A 15893-nucleotide genomic window follows, 5' to 3' on the forward strand; every position below is an offset into this window, starting at 1 on the left:
AGACCTCAGGGGGTCCTCACACACAGTCCCAGTATCCCCTGCAGGGAGTGCCAGCAGCCTCTGGCGAGCTGCACATGTTGAAGCAGGCAAAGAGTTCCTCTCCTCAAGCTTTAGACAGCCCTGCACACTGTGGGGACTGCAGGTGGCCTGACCCCAGGCCTGACTCAGTTCTCTTGGACTGCTTTCTGCTCTGAGGGGCTCAAAGGGAGTAAGTCTGGCCTCCACCCACAGCTTCTTCCCCTGAACTTGGATTTGGGGGCCAGATAGTTATAGTTATCCCTACCTTGCAGAAATAAGTAATTATTCAAGAGCTAGGGCTGGTATCTTTAGACTTGTCATCACAAGGCCCTTCTGGGTGTCAGGAGACTCCCTTCCCTCTTGCTGTTGCCTCTTGGAAAATAAATTTCTTTTTTTTGAGACAGAGTCTCATTCTGTCACCCAGGCTGGAGTGCAGTGATGTGATCTTGACTCACCTCAACCTCCACCTCCTGGGTTCAAGTGATTCTCCAGCCTCAGCCTCCCTAGTAGCTGGGACTACAGGCATGTGCTGCCGTGTCTGGCTAATTTTTTTGTGTTTTTAGTAAAGGCCGGGTTTCACCATATTGGCCAGGCTCGTCTCGAACTCTTGACCTCAGGTGATCTGCCTGCCTTGGCCTCCCAAAGTGTTGGGATTACAGGTGTGAGCCACCATGCCTGGCTGGAAAGGAAATTTCTAACCTGGGGTTCTGAATTATTAGATATGTGACTGTTAGAAATTTTTTTCTTGCATCATGATAAAGAACCCAAGAGCTCCATGCTGGTCTGGTTACCATGTCTAGCCTCTGGAATGTTTCTAGCAGGAGGGAGTGCATTTCCCTGACCAAGGGCTCTACAGAAATGGCTGTAGTGATGGGCAACAGCTCTTCGCAGCCCAGCCCATCAGCAGCCTATGTGGTCATGACTTAGGAACTGGACGGAGGGTACCTGCTACATTTCAGGACAACAGTAGCAAAGGCTAATGACAAACAATCCCCATTATCTTCCCCAAATCTACTTCACTGGGGTGATTAGTAGAATTTTGCCCTGATCTCATGTCTTCACTGTCTTCTTTCCTGCTACGCTTCAGCTTCAAAGTAGAGGGGAGCCTCCAATTTTGCTTTAATTTGAAAAGACCATCATGGCCTTCAGAATGGTTTTTGACTAATGTGGTGGATAAACTAAGATGATTTGAATAGGAAAGTTGGTTGAGATTTACTGCTTACTTAATTCGCCTGTGCAACAGGCACTACCCTTCTTTGTACTTATATAATACATATAATACATTACAGAGTACAAGCATGTTCCATGCAGATTATATCATTTGAATCTTTGAAATCAAGTCCCTGTCACCACTGTCATTTTACAGATGAGGGAACTGAGACTTTGGAATAGTGAACTGACTTACTGAGGTTGTAAATAACGGAGTCCAGATTTGAACCTAGGATTGTAGCTTTAAAGCTTGTGACCATAAATGGCCATTCCTTTCTTTGTTAAAAGAAGGCAACTCTAAGTAAATTGGGGATCCTAACAGACTTGATTCTCCTATTCTTCATGTTGTTTTGAAATAACTACTTTATCAGTTTTTTTTTTCTTTTTGAAAATGACTAAGTATAAATTAATGCATCTCCTTTGTACCCCAGGAATAAGTGTTAAATCTCATTCTTTTGTGGGCTTATCACCTGAAGTTCCACCATTATAAGAAATTGGAAATTTTAGAAGTTTCTCTTTTTTTAATACCCCAGTAGTCAAGCTGTTTGTGATTCTCTGTGTGTGTGTATACATTTTCGCAAATGATGCTTTTTATTTGCCTACTGGTAGATGAATAGGATGGACTTAAAAAAAATCTCTATTATTGTTCTAGGGTTGAGCTCCATAGAATGAAAATATCCCGGCCCCTGCCTGAAGTGGGTAAATATACAATGGTCTTCCACACCAGAGACAAAGGCAACGAGGTGAACGCAGAACGGTAAGTCCTGGCTTCACCTGCCTGGCAGGCTACCTCCCTAGTGTGTTCTGTCAATAAGGACTGTGTTGAATTCGATCAGATTTGAACCAGTTTATTGTGTTAAAAGATTTGTATTAAAGAAATTTTCAAACAGACACAAAAGGAGAGAAAGTGGTGCACTGAACTCTCATGTCTACAGTTCTCAACTCATGGCCTCTCTTCTTTCCCTCAGTTTTTTTCTCACCCCACTGGATTTAGAAACGTGTGACAGATGTCATAGCATTTCATGTGTAACTGCTTCAGTATCTTAAAATATAGGAGGTTTTAAAAAAGGAATCACAATACCATTATCATACCTAGAATAAAATTAACACTATCTCCTTAATGTCATCAAATGTCTAGTCAGTGTTAAAAGCTTTTTTATTTTTAAAACCAGTTGGTCAGATCAGTGTCTAAACAAGGTCCACATGGCATTTGAATGATCTCTTTTAATCTGTAGGTTCCCTCTCCCCTTCTTTATGAGTTCCTTGATATTTATTTGTGGAAGAAGCCAGCTTATTTGTCCAATAGAATTCCTTGCATTACGGATTTTTCCAATTGCATCCTGGTAGTATAACTAATGTGTCCTCCTGACTTCTGTTTTCTCATAAACTGGGTGTATTAGTCAGGGTTCTCTAGAGGGATAGAACTAATAGGATAGATGTATATATGAAGGGGAGTTTATTAAGGAGTATTGACTCACACCATCCCCAGGTGAAGTCCACAATAGGCCTTCTGCAAGCTGAGGAACAAGGAAGCCAGTCCAAGTCCCAAAACCTCAAAAGTAGGGAAGCCGACAGGGCAGCCTTCAGTCTGTGGCCAAAGGCCCGAGAGCCCCTGGCAAACCACTGGTGTAGGTCCAAGAGTCCTAAAGCTGAAGAACTTGGAATCTGATGTTCAGGGGCAGGAAGCCCAGGAGAAAGATGAAGGCTAGAAGACTCAGCAAGTCGGCTTCTCCCACCTTCTTCTGCCTGCTTTATTTTAGCCACGCTAGCAGTTGATTAGATGGTGCCCACCCACATGGAGGGTAGATCTGCCTCTCCCAGCCCACTGACTCAAGTGTTAATCTCCTTTGGCAACACCCTCACAGATACACCCAGGAACAATACTTCGCATCCTTCAATCCAATCAAGTTGACACTCGGTATTAACCGTCATACTGGGATTTCTCTTCATTTCTGGAGACTTGAACAGAATCTGAATACTATTTGTGGGCAAGAATTTTCATCTATGGTGTTGTGTACTTCCTCCAGTGTCACAGCAGGAGGATATAATGTCTGGTTGTGTCATTTTGGGATGTTAGGATTGATCTGTGAGTTTCGATATCGCCAGTCTAACCTATGCATTGTGAGATTCCCCATCAGTTTTTTACCTAATGACTTCAGCAGTCGTTGATGCTGGATTTCTAAAAGTATTATTTGATTAGGAGTTGCAAAATTGTAATATTCTAATTCTGTTGTTCCTTCTGCATTTATTAGATTTTTCTACAAAGTACTTTCTCTTTTCATGTATTTGGGTACTCTGGGGTATAGTTTTTATAGGAAAGGCAAAATAAAGAGAAAGAGTCAAGCACTGATTAAAATTTTTTCAGACTAATGCTTGGTGTTTCCTAGCATCCTTCAGAATGTAGTTCTTGTACTTTTTGGTACTCATATTGTCTCATCTTTGGCCAATGGAATCTTCTTCAAGCTGGGTCCTAAATCCCAGTAGTCCTCCAGAGCTTCCCTCCCTCTGCTCTGCCGTGACGAGATGTTCTAGGTTCTTCTTGTACTTTTCATGCCTTGGGAATTGGCCTATTCACCAAGGAATCCTGGCAGATAAGCCAGTTCTTATGAGGCTTTGATTGAAGACTCTGTATTTCTTTGTTCTGATTTTTCCCCTTAAATTTTCAAACAGTATTAAGGGGCTTTTTGTGCTTTTGTTATGGTCTACATTTTAAAGCAATATTAAAGTGCTTTCAGCCTGATATTAAAGAGTCCTGTTAAAAGTTTATTTATTTTTTTCAAGGCAGGATCTCACTCTGTTTGTTACCCAAGCTGGAGTGCAGTGGCATGACCATGGCTCACTGCAGCCTCAACCTCCCAGGCTCAAGCAATCCTCCCAGCTCAGCCTCCCAGGTAGCTGGGACCACAGGCATGTGTCACCATGCTTGGCTAATTTTTTTTATTTTTTGTAAAGACAGGGTCCCCCTGTGTTGCCAAAGGCTGGTCTCAAACTCCTGGGCTCAAGCAATCCTCCTGCCTCAGCCTCCCAAAGTTCTAGGATTACAGCATGAGCTACCACGCCTGGCCTAAAGTTTATATTTTAAAGCATTATTAAATGTCTTTTTGCCCTTTTGATAGAGTCAACCACTCCAACAAAATAGCTATTTCTATTTTCTACATTTTTCTAGTCATTGTCCATAGGTGTGCATTTTTCTTTTATATTAAAAAATTAATTATTGAATAGATACAAGAGTGCTCCTAAATTGTATGAAAAGTGTGAAGATTCTTGATGCCATGAGCACTGCTGGTATCTCCCACCCCCACTCTGAGTGCATGACCTGTGTGGTCCTCCCTAATCCTGTAGTCTCCCCCTTTGCATCTCCCCTATCCACCTACCCAGGTAACACCTCTCTGAATTTTCGTGATAAGTATTTGTGATGATAGTTATTTCTGCTGTTTCTTGGTTTTCTTGTTTTCCCATATGTTTATGTCCCTAAACAAAAGATTGCTTAGTTCTGCATGTTTTTCAACTTTATGTAAATGAAATCACACTGCATTTATTCTTCTCTGACTTTATTTAGCTGAACGTGATGCATCTGATCCCCATCCATATTGTCATGGGTAACCAGCATTTATTGTTTTCACTGCTGCGCAAGTAGAACCTATTCAGTTCACTGCCTGCTTGTCTTCCCAGAATCCGTGGCTCTGGCCACACTAGTGACTTCTTGAAATGCATCCTGCTCTTTTGCGTGTCTGTGTATCTTGCCCAGGGTGGTCTCTCTGCCTGGAGTGCGCTTTCCTTCAGCTTCTTCACTTGTTGAATTTCTCTGTTTTAACCTTACTGAAATTTCCCTTCTCCCTGACGCCTCGCCAGACTTCCTCATTAGGTTAGGTCGCCCTTCATTCATCCTCACCTACATACATTCCAAAATTTTTGGAGGCTTGTGAACGCTATGTACCCACCTACAGACACAAACTTTCCTTATAACACAGGAAGATTCAGAGATCCCCTGAAGCTCAGCTGAGGATCAGTTAGCAGTGGATGGCACATATCCTGTTGTATCTGTGTTCCTTGCACATCCTTCTGTCCTGTAGACTGGGGGCTCACTGAGTGCAGTGACCGTTTTCATCATGGGTCCCTGGGTTCTCACATGTAGTCAGACACATGAATACATGGCTATCACGTCTGTCACCTTCAATGGGGAAAACAAACTTTGTGATAGTAGGAAACACAACAGGTACAATAATTTACAAAAATATGTTTGCTACATTTCGGGGCAAGGCAAAATGCAGTGGAGACATACATTAAATTCTTGTCTTATCATTCACATTTGTTCTTTTTATCTTTAGGATGAAGCTCTTACACCAAGTGTCACGAGTCTGGAGAACAGATGGGTTGAGTAGTTGTTCTTATAAATTAGTATCCGTGGAACACAATCCTTTGTATGTCAACATCACAGTGGATTTCTGGTCTGGTGCATGATCCTGGATCTTTTGGTGATGTTTGGAAGAACTGATTCTTTGGTTGCAATAATTTTGGCCTAGAGACTTCAAATAGTAGCACACATTAAGAACCTGTTTCAGCTCATTGTTGGGCTGAATTTTTCCTTTTTGTATTTTCTTAGCAGAGCTCCTGGTGATGTGGAGTATAAAACAGTTGTAACAAGACAGCTTTCTTAGTCGTTTTGATCATGAGGGTTAACTGTTGTAATATGGATACTTGAAGGACTTTATATAAAATGATGACTCACAGGATAAAATGAATGCGATTTGAGGACTCTGGTTGAAGGAGATTTATTTAAATTTGAAGTGATATATTATGGGATAAAAGGCCACAGGAAATAAGACTGCTGAATGTCTGAGAGAACCAGAGTTGTTCTTGTCCAGTGTAGAAAGGTACGAAGATACAATACTGTTATTCATTTATCCTGTACAATCGTCTGTGAAGTGGTGGGTCCCAGGTGAGAAGAAGGCCACAAAAGAGGGGAGAAAAGGTGACGAATCAAGATGGAGTGAACTTGGGAATGAAGAGGTAGCAGGAGGGCAGAGTGTCTCCTGCAGAGGCAGCAGCAGCTGAGCTGGTTGCAGCTGCTGATAGCCTGCAGGGGAGGCACCTGCCTAGGTATGCCTTCCAGTGATGCCCACCAGAGGACACATTATCTATTAGTTTTTAGAGTTTTTGTAAAATGATTTTGTACAAGTAGGATATGAAGTAGCAGTTTACAAGTTTACATATTAACTGATAATCAGTATGTCTATCAAATACCTCTGTAGTAAAATGTGAAAAAGCTTTCAGTGTTCCTTCGTGTTTTTTTATCTTTGAGGCCTACAGATATATTCATTTCAGTATCCATAATTCTAAAGAGGTTAAAAACAGAACAAATGAAACAAAGCCTTCCACTCCCTCTGTCTCCCATCCTTCTGTCCCTCTCTCTTGTTCGTCTCATGTGTGACCTCCTTGTGGAACCAGCTCCAGTCTTATGATAGGCCCATCTGTGTCTCACTCCCTGGGCACCTCCACGAATGCATTATGCTTATCATGCAAGCCCTGGGGGTTCTCAATCCATGATTATTGTGTGACACCTCAACAGTTAAACTTTAACATGAATGAGTGCCAGCCAGGAAGTTTAAATAATATCTAATCCTTCCCAAGCAGGGAGAGGGAGTAGGAAGGTTTGGTGCTAAGAAAAAACAAGAGTTATCACCACCCAAATGGGGAAGGAGAATTTGAAAGGGCAATACACTTTATAGACATGATGGGTGTACCTAGGGCTGGCTTGGTTTTAGTTTAGCTTTTAACTCAGCACAGGGAGCAAAAGAGCAAAAGTGGTTTTTTTTTTCTTTTCCTTTTTTTTTTGGCGACAGGGTCTTGCTCTGTCACCCAGGCTGGAGTGTGGAGGTGCAGTCTCGGCTTCCTGCAGCCTCCGCTCGCCAGGCCCAAGTGACAATCCTTCCACCTCAGCCTGCCGAATAGCTGGGACCATAGGTGCTCACCACCACTCCCAGCTATTTTTTTGTGTTTTTAGTAGAGTTGGGGTCTCACCGTGTTGCCCAGGCTTGTCTTGAACTCTAGAGCTCAAAATCAATCCGCCTGGCTAGGGTGCCCAAAGTGCTGGGATTACAGGTGTGAGCCACAGTGCCCGGCCATGGTTTTTCTTTACCTAGCAGAGAAATACTCAGGGTTTTCATGTGTTTTGCTCAAACTTTGTAAAGGAGCTTCATTCTTGGGAGAGTTGCTAATGGGGCTGTAGTGTATTGAGTGAATCTCCCCCTCACTGTCCCTTCTCTTCTCTAGAACCTTTCTCTAGAGCTCAGTCCCAATTTGCTTGACTATGACCATATTAACAGATGGTAACTGAGAGGTTGTAGGTCCCTCCCTCATCATGGTTGGGAAGGGCAATGGAAGAGAACGGTGTGTGCAAGGAATTTGAAGATCTGTATTTGAGAACTCAATTTCTTACTCAATGGAAATGGAACATAGCTAGTACCATGCAGAAACTCTCTGTGTTTTTTTGACATCTGCAATTTTTCAATGTTGGAAACACTGAACGATGCCTTTTACTTTTCTTCAGGTAGTTCTTTCAACCAAGATAATCGTAAAGTCCCTTAAATGACTTGTTATGAAACTTCTTGAGATGGAAGATAGATTTTTAAGACCTTGACACTGCCACTGTGGCACTTTCCCTTCACTGGAGCGTCAAAGACTGGTGACATGGGGCATGAAGCTACCTGCCCATTCACTGCTGCCTCTCTCCATGCTCTTGCCTCCCCACTGGGCGGGGGTTAGGCTTCAAAGGAACTGGCTTCCTCCAGTTCCCGCCCTATGCATTTTTTCATAGTTGCCACAAAGAGGCCTACCGTTTTAAATATTGTAGAGATAGCTGTGCCTACTATCATTTCTAAGGATTATATGGGGGCAGGCTATTTGGATATCACAACTACCTAACACAAAGAGTGTGTTACTTTGAAGTTTTTATTGATTTTTTTTTCCCTCACCTATACTGGCATTCATTTCCATAGCGCTTTACAGTTTGTGATATCTTTATGACACACTTTATTGATGCTGCTGACTTTTTTTTTTTTTTTGAGACAGTCTCACTCTGTCACCGAGGCTGGAGTGCAGTGGCACAATCTCGGCTCACTGTAGCCTCCACCTGCCAGGTTCAAGTGATTCTCCTGCCTCAGCCTCTCAAGTAGCTGGGATTACAGGCATGCCTCACCATGCCCTGCTAATTTTTGTATTTTTAGTAGAGACAGAGTTTCACCATGTTGACCGGGCTCGTCTCGAACTCCTGACCTCAGGTGATCTGCCTGCCTCGGCCTCCCAAAATGCTGAGACTACAGGCGTGAGCCACTGTGCCTGGCCGATGCTTCTGACTCTTGAGATAAGAGGGCAGATGAGTAAGTAGAGGTCCCAGCCAGGAGAGTGACTTGCCAGGAGTCTCACAGGCAGCAAATGGCAGAGTCAGAGCCAAACTCAGGCCGTCTGACTTTCAAGACCATTACACCATATTGCCTTCTTCTTGGCTTCTTTTATTCTTTGCAGTAATTTTCGTGAATGTATATCCTTGTCGGAATTCCTGCAGAGGGTTAGTATGGTCTGGACCGTGAAAAGTGCATTCCTGTTCTCAGCTGCTCTCAGAACTTTGTCCCCAACTCCCTCCCTAGTTTTTCTGCCCTTACCCCCGTCACTTCCACTCAAGCCCCAATGGATAGATTTCCTGGGAGCCCCAAAATGCTCTGCGAATGGACTTGAGTGAGATAAAAGACATTTTCTCCCAGATTTGAAATTCACTTTCCCCAATCCTATTCATATATGCAGTCCCTACCAAAAACCATTAACACGTTCTGTAAGGTGAAGCATATTCAGGTACATTTCATAAGTTCCTTTTCACCAATCACATTCTATAACTTAAAAAAAAAACCCTCTATCCTTAGTGCCTTCCATATTTTACACTGTTTCTACCATCGTTGATTTTTTTGTATATGCGTAACCATCTTATACCTGCTGAGAGGGCATGACCATTCTAAAAATATACACAAGGGAGTGGTTTAGAGGCTCCACCCTTAGGAATTATACCTGTACAGGTAAAGGCTCCATTGTTCCATTGATAATTTTTAAGATTTAAATAAAATTATCAAACCTTGTGTGCCCATGTGTGGAGTGTGTGTGTGTGTGGGGGGCGGGGGAGAGAGAAAGAGAGAATGAGAGAGGGATGTGGGGGCTTGGAGCAGAGGTTGGTGAAGGGTGGGACATAATAAACTAAGTGCTTGCTGTGTATCAGTTTCCCTGATATAACTTCCTGATTGGCATCTCTTATAGGCTGATGCACACTTTACGTATCTTACTGAATCCTCCCAGTCCTGTGGGAGGAGAGACCAGTTTTTCTGAAGCAGGCTCCAAGAAGCTAAGTGACTTGTCAGAGAACTGGGATTTGGAGCCAAGTACTTTGACTCCAAAGTTCATGTTCTTAACCACTTCATGGTGATGGATAAATAAATATACCTACACCAGGGAGGAATAAATAAACCTTATTTCCTTGAGGAAATAAGGATGGGAAAACTAACTTGGAGAGTGTCAATGCCTTTCAGCCAAACCCCCCCAGGAACACATTGCAGATAAATTAATTGGGTTAGAGTTGATCAAAGGGTACACAATTTCAGTGGAGGAATAAATTCAAGAGCTCTATTTGGAAAAACATTGGGATAGTGACTAGTTGCAATCGTTGCAGTGAGTGAGAACACACCATGGGGGATCCATGAAGCAACTCAGTAGAAGGAAGTTAGAACTATTACAGCATTTGGGCTTTGGTTGGGTCATTTGGGGAGGGTCCAAGAAAGGGTTTGCTCTGTTGGATATTATCAGAAAGCAGGGGCAAGTCTGTGGTTGTGTATTTCAGTAAGTTTTATTTGTTAGGAGGGAGACTAGCAAGAGAATAAAGCTGTAATTGGGAAGACAGAGCAGTCACTAATTTTAGCCAAGAAAGCAGGTGTTTGGTTTTTTGTGGGTGGCACAGTGACCTTGTTTTTGTGCGTAGACAAAATTATGCAGTGGCCTTGGCTTGCCTCATTTTATCATGGTCTCAGAGTGACCCTATGAGGCTGGTATTCTGTGAGATTGTTTATGTCTAACAGGAGAATAGTTGAGCCTAATTGTGAGTGCCTCACCAGCTTCTGTTGCTCTGTTCTTTTTCTCAAGAGGAACTCAGGGTAGAAACCTCTAGAAAGTAGGGCATGACAGTACCATTTCTCCAGACTCCAGGATTTGGCTATTTGTGTCTTAACAATGTGGAGTGGGGGGGTGTGCTGGGGGAAGGGTTGGTTGGAGAAGGGTATGGGATCTCTCTGTTTCTCGGCAAGTCTGCCTTTCTCTGCAATGTTCCTGGATCCCTTCACGGGATCTGGCCACTTGAGCCTTATAATACAATAGCAAACACAATAGTCTACAGCTACCCTCCTTTGGGGTTCTTCTTTGATTCGGTCTCACTTATACAAGCTGAGAAGGAACTGGAAGAGGCATTACAGGAAATACTAGACCCAGAAGGAGAAAGGAAATTGTTCCATCAATAGAAAGGCGAAACCAGCTTAGTTTCTAATTCCTCAACCACAACACAGGTTGTCAGTCAGATTGGTTGGGGTAGGGGTGTGAGATTGAAAGGAGATTAGATTTTCAAGTTCACATGACTAGTATTCCTTTTCTTTATGGGTAGCCAGAAAATATCTGATCTTCTGCTTAAAATAGAAGCAGTTCCTGTTTATTCCAGCTGATGTAGACAAAGAAAAGCTACAAGGCTGACAAGTAGGAGCAGTGGGCTTTCAAACATTAAATGACAAACTGTTTGCCTGCCAGGAGCCTGTGGAGCAATCTAGGGAGGGAAATGGCCAGCCAAGAGAGCATGATGACCCGCCTGGTGTTGCAATCAAGTAAAACTTGCGCAAATTAGCCTGACACATTTTTGGTGTTAGGTAGTAATCATTCTTTGCCCACCTGATAAGCAGGCCAACTGTTGAAGAAGGAAACTTCACAAGAGAGTTGTGTCTGGGCCTGTCTCATGCTCAGCAAGCTGCCAGGTCCCTAGAGCCAAGCCGCCTGGCTCCCCTTTGCCTCCCTGGTTTGCTGGGGCTGGGGCTGGGGCTGGGGCTGAGCCTGGGCCTGCCTGAGCATTGGCTTGGGGCCACTTCCAGTCCCTGGAGCCAGAAGGAAGAGGGGCAAGGCTGGGCCTGCAGGGAAGGTGGAGGGAGGTGGGAGCAGGAATTGGGCGGAACAGAAACTGTCCTGAGGTCAAAACAGGAGAGCCCTTAGAGGGAAGCGCAGGAGTCCTGAATGGCTGGACTCTGCAGGGTGATCCTCAGACCTCGTTTCTGTCTTAGCTGAAAAGTGTGTCCTCCTCAAGTGTTGGAGCCCCAGGACATAGTGGGTGCCTGTGTTTAGGACCTCATTTGGTTTTGGAAGGAGCAGAGCCTACCTCCATTTACGGCAGACTTTGCACCTTCTATTAAGGAGGAGGCTGAGGCTCCAGGAAGGAAGCTACCTGGAGAGGGGGCAGGGGGCAGGGGCTCACTGAAGGCCCTTTCTCTTTTAGTTATTGCTTGGTAAGGAAGTCAGGGGATATGATTGAAGGAGCAGCAGGTGGGCCATCTTATCCCACAATGGCTCTTTCACGCTGCCACTGCTGTGCTGGATTCCACCAACTAGAGATCAACCTCAGTTATCAAGAAAATGTCATAGAGATTGAGAGAGTGGAGATGAGTTGTCACCCACTCCTTAGTATGAATTGGTTTCCAAAAAGGCCTTCCCCTGACCTAGCCGAGATCCAATCATAAGACGGGAATTTTGCATGTAGAGAGAATCTTGGAGCATGAAGCCCTGCAAGGGAAGGCGGGAGTGGGTTTGGGGCAGGAATTGCTTAGGCAGTGGGGAGATGAGGGCACTGGAAAGCCCAGTGAGTGGTAGAGGCAAAAGGCACCAGAACACACAGGAGAGAGTGTGGGGAGGGAGATGAGAGCACAGCTGTTTCAAAGCTTTGCCCAGAGGAAGCTCCTTCCCTCTCCTCCCGTCTTCTCAAGGACCACAGAGAGAACCTTCTCAGCCAAGCACAGGTGTCATTTATCTCAATATCCCATGATCTTCATTCAGGAGAGACAAGGGGGTCAAGGAGAGGAGAGCTGGCTGTGCTGTCAGGACATGGACCTTTGGTTCCCTCTTCTGGGAATCAGGGATTGGGCTCCTGCACCAGCTTTACAACCGAGGCAAGTCCCGTCCAATCCTCCTTGTCCCTCCGCTGCCCCACCGCCAGCCTCACTCACAGGTACCTGGTGGGGACATGGGATGGGGGAGCTGCCTGCGTCTGAGTCAGCTGGGAGCAGGACGCCCAAGTGACAGGTATGTTTTCTTCATGAAGGACACACAGTGCTGCAGTTAGCATTGGCGAGGTTTCCGCTGCTTCCAATTGCAAGAGGAAAAGGATTTGCAGAGCCTTAGTTTCATCACTGCTTCTGGGGCAAGTGTAGCAGGAGCGAAAAGTAAAAGTGAGCGTAGAAGTTCCCACCGTTCAACTGTATGTCAGGGTTTGCCAGCATCCAGCAGGAAGCCACACCCTGTGTCTGCAGTTTCAACCTTCTCCACTATAAGTCCCGGGCTTTAGGCTTTTCTGTTGGAAAACTATTTTGTTAGACGCATATATGACATTGGTAAAAATGAAAGTGAACAGATTTTAAAGCTCTCTTTATTTATAAGACTAGACACATGTTGAGTTATAAGAATTTCCTTCAGGACCACAAATGGAAACAGTTCAGATGAGAAATATTTTGACAGTAAACAGAAATCCCTGTAAATCATCCCATTCTATTGGCTGGCTTGCTTCTCTCCAGTTTGAAATGGTCTCAAGCTGAGACCATTCAGGGCAAAGACCGAGTAAATATATAACAGGCGCCTTGTCTGTCCACAGAAGTCCCCACACTTTCTTTTGTTTGTTTGGAGACAGAGTCTGGCTCTTTCATCAGGGCTGGAGTGCAGTGGTGTGGTCTCAGCTCACTGCAGCCTCTCTCTCCCGGGTTCAAGTGATTCTCCTGCATCAGCATCCCAAGTAGCTAGAATTACAGGCACCTGCCATCATGCCTGGCTAATTTTTGTATTTTTGTAGAGATAGAGTTTCACCATGTTGGCCAGGCTGGTGTTGAACTCCTGACATGAGGTGATCTGCCCGCCTTGGCCTCCCAAAGTGCTGGGATTACAGGCAGGAGCCACCGTGCCCAGCCCACACTTTTAATTAACGGAGAATTGAGGCTACTAAACACATACCACTCTGCAAGGTATGAAAGAAAATTTGAACCACTGTTAAGAATTATTCTGGAGAATAAAAGGAACTGAAGGTGGCATGAAGAGAATCACCTATCTCCATACATGGGAGCTACTCTAGAAAGAAATGCAAAAGGTATATTTCAGTAATCTTTTCCTGGCTTCTCTGTTCCCCTGACAATACTGAGATCAATAGAAGCCTTGGAAGCTTCTTTTAGATAACGGTAAGAGATATGGGCAGATTGCTAGCCAAATACAGCTCTGGGTTACTGTGATAACAGGTTCCTTCGAGTGTATTTATTTTCCCAGATTAAAAATAAGCAGGGATGGAAGTAGTTTTTATGCATTTTTCAAATTCTCTTTTCAACAGTCTATATAAATGTTGCAGAATCCTAGACTAGGATGAAAAGTAAGAGTCATGGGAACTGCAGGAGCCTGAGATCCTAAAGGAAGTCCGTACCATCTGACTTGGCAATGTAAGACACACACGTTAGTGTAGGGCACAAACTGGGAATATTAGGAGAGAGCTGGTTCCAGCACCAAATCCAGAGTTACTTGGGGAAGGAGGTATGGTGGCAATCCTTTATGCTTAATATTCAATTCTGCTCCAGTAGAACATGGTAGCCAGGAGAACCCAAAACTGGAATAGAAAAAAACAAGGAAAAATAAATAAGGGATTGTTTTAGAAATACCTCATTCTTGGAAAAAAATGTTAGATTCATTCAGGCTTAGGTGACAACAGATATTTTTGTTTGTTTTTCTTTATTCTTAAAAAAAAAAAAAAAGGGATACATGTGTAGAACATGCAGGTTTGTTACACAGGTATACATGTGCCATGGTGGTTTGCTGCACCTATTGACCCATCCTGTACGGTCCCTTCTCCTCACCCATCACCCCTCAACAGGCCCTGGTTTGTGGTGTTCCCCTCCCTGTGCCCATATGTTCTCATTGTTCACCTCCCACTTATGAGTGAGAACATGCGGTGTTTGGTTTTCTGTTCCTGTGTTAGTTTGCTGAGGATGGTGACTTCCAGCTTCATCCATGTCCCTGCAAAGGACGTGATCTCATTCCGTTTTATGGCTGCATAGTATTCTAGTGTGTATGGACCACATTTTCTTTATCCAGTCTATTGCTGATGGGCATTTGGGTTGGTTCCATGTCTTTGTTAGACAACAGATTTTTAAGAGTAATCTCGTTATAAGCAACATCACTGGGCCAGATGTGACACCAAATCCATCCTGCTCCAAAGCATCACTTACTACCTGCCACTCAGAGGCAGCTTCTCTGTTCGCCACATTCTGATCCCAGTTCTCATCCTAGACTCCTTCTCTTCTGGGGTTGCCCTTTTTGTCTGTGCTAAACTCTTTTTGCCATCAAGGCCACTTATCCTCCAATGCCTTCATGTTTCTAATACGTACCATTTTGGGGTAAGCATTCCTTGCTTCTAGTATTAAACTTCTCCCAGGGAACTTCTCTTTTTTCCTAAAATGCTTGTGACCTGGAATGGCTTCCTCTGAAGAATGCCACAGAACTGAAGATACCTGACTTAGGCAAGGGCTGAGTTTTATTTTAGTTTATTTGGGCTCTGTTTTAGATCTGGCACTTACTCCTGAGTAACTTTAATCAAGTCACTTAAATTTCCTGAGCTCCAGTTTCTACATTTATAAAATAAATGTAACATCTCTACCTACCCCAGAGCTAGAGCAGTGAATGAGATAATGAAATAATAGGATCTAATGTTTATTAGAATACCTTAATATGCATCAAGCACTGTTCTAAGTGTTACCCATGTAACTGAAGTTAATGCTTCCAAAACCCTATGGAGAAATGGAGGCACAGAGAAGTAACTTACCCAAGGTCATAGAACTAGTAGGTGGTGGAGCTGGGATTCAAATCCAAGCAGTCAGCTTCAGAGTTTAGCTAGTTAATCACTAAGAAAAAGCCCCTTGCAAGCAACAGTGAAACAGGCATGCTTAAAAGCTCTCATTAAGCACAATTCTTGAGAGCCCCATTGAATTTCTCTGTTCCTCGTAACACGGGAGACTGGCTACCTGCTTAGCTACTGTTGTGGGGATTTAATATTAAAAATATTTGACATGGCGCCTTGTTTATAGCAGCTCTCAATACATTTAATCATTTAATTCCCTTCCCTTCTCTCTTTTGAATTTCAAGAGGGAATTAACTAGATACAGAGTTTATTTGATACTTGTAGAAAATCAAGGGTTACAACTGGTTTGGAGTTCTGAGATACTCAAAGCCTTTAAACATTATCCCATAGTTCCTGCTAATATGGCACAAATAGAAACTTCACTGTTATCTTTCATTCATTCAACAAATGATTGAGCTCTTACTACATGCTGTGCTTGGCACTGGGGTTACAAAGAACAGCT

The 15893-nt window shown here is 43.7% G+C and overlaps 2 protein-coding genes across 4 annotated transcripts in view; one reads left to right on the plus strand and one right to left on the minus strand.

Annotated features, from left to right (window-relative positions):
• Positions 1–6495, plus strand: part of LOC105470345 (beta-1,4-galactosyltransferase 4) — a 29328-nt gene extending 22833 nt beyond the window's left edge. For both annotated transcript variants that reach the window (XM_011722209.2, XM_011722212.3), the window contains 2 exons: positions 1880–1984; positions 5556–6495. In XM_011722209.2, coding sequence (XP_011720511.1) covers positions 1880–1984; positions 5556–5688 — 238 coding nt within the window. In that variant the 3' untranslated portion in view covers positions 5689–6495. The remainder of the gene's footprint in view (positions 1–1879; positions 1985–5555) is intronic.
• A 6418-nt stretch (positions 6496–12913) lies between these two features.
• LOC105470346 (uroplakin 1B) overlaps positions 12914–15893 on the minus strand; it is a 32022-nt gene continuing 29042 nt past the window's right edge. For both annotated transcript variants that reach the window (XM_011722214.3, XM_011722215.3), the window contains exon 8: positions 12914–14143. In XM_011722214.3, the coding sequence (XP_011720516.1) occupies positions 14093–14143 (51 nt within the window). In that variant the 3' untranslated portion in view covers positions 12914–14092. The remainder of the gene's footprint in view (positions 14144–15893) is intronic.

Source organism: Macaca nemestrina, chromosome 2 (assembly GCF_043159975.1).
Source record: "Macaca nemestrina isolate mMacNem1 chromosome 2, mMacNem.hap1, whole genome shotgun sequence".
Classification (NCBI taxonomy): Eukaryota; Metazoa; Chordata; class Mammalia; order Primates; family Cercopithecidae; genus Macaca; species Macaca nemestrina.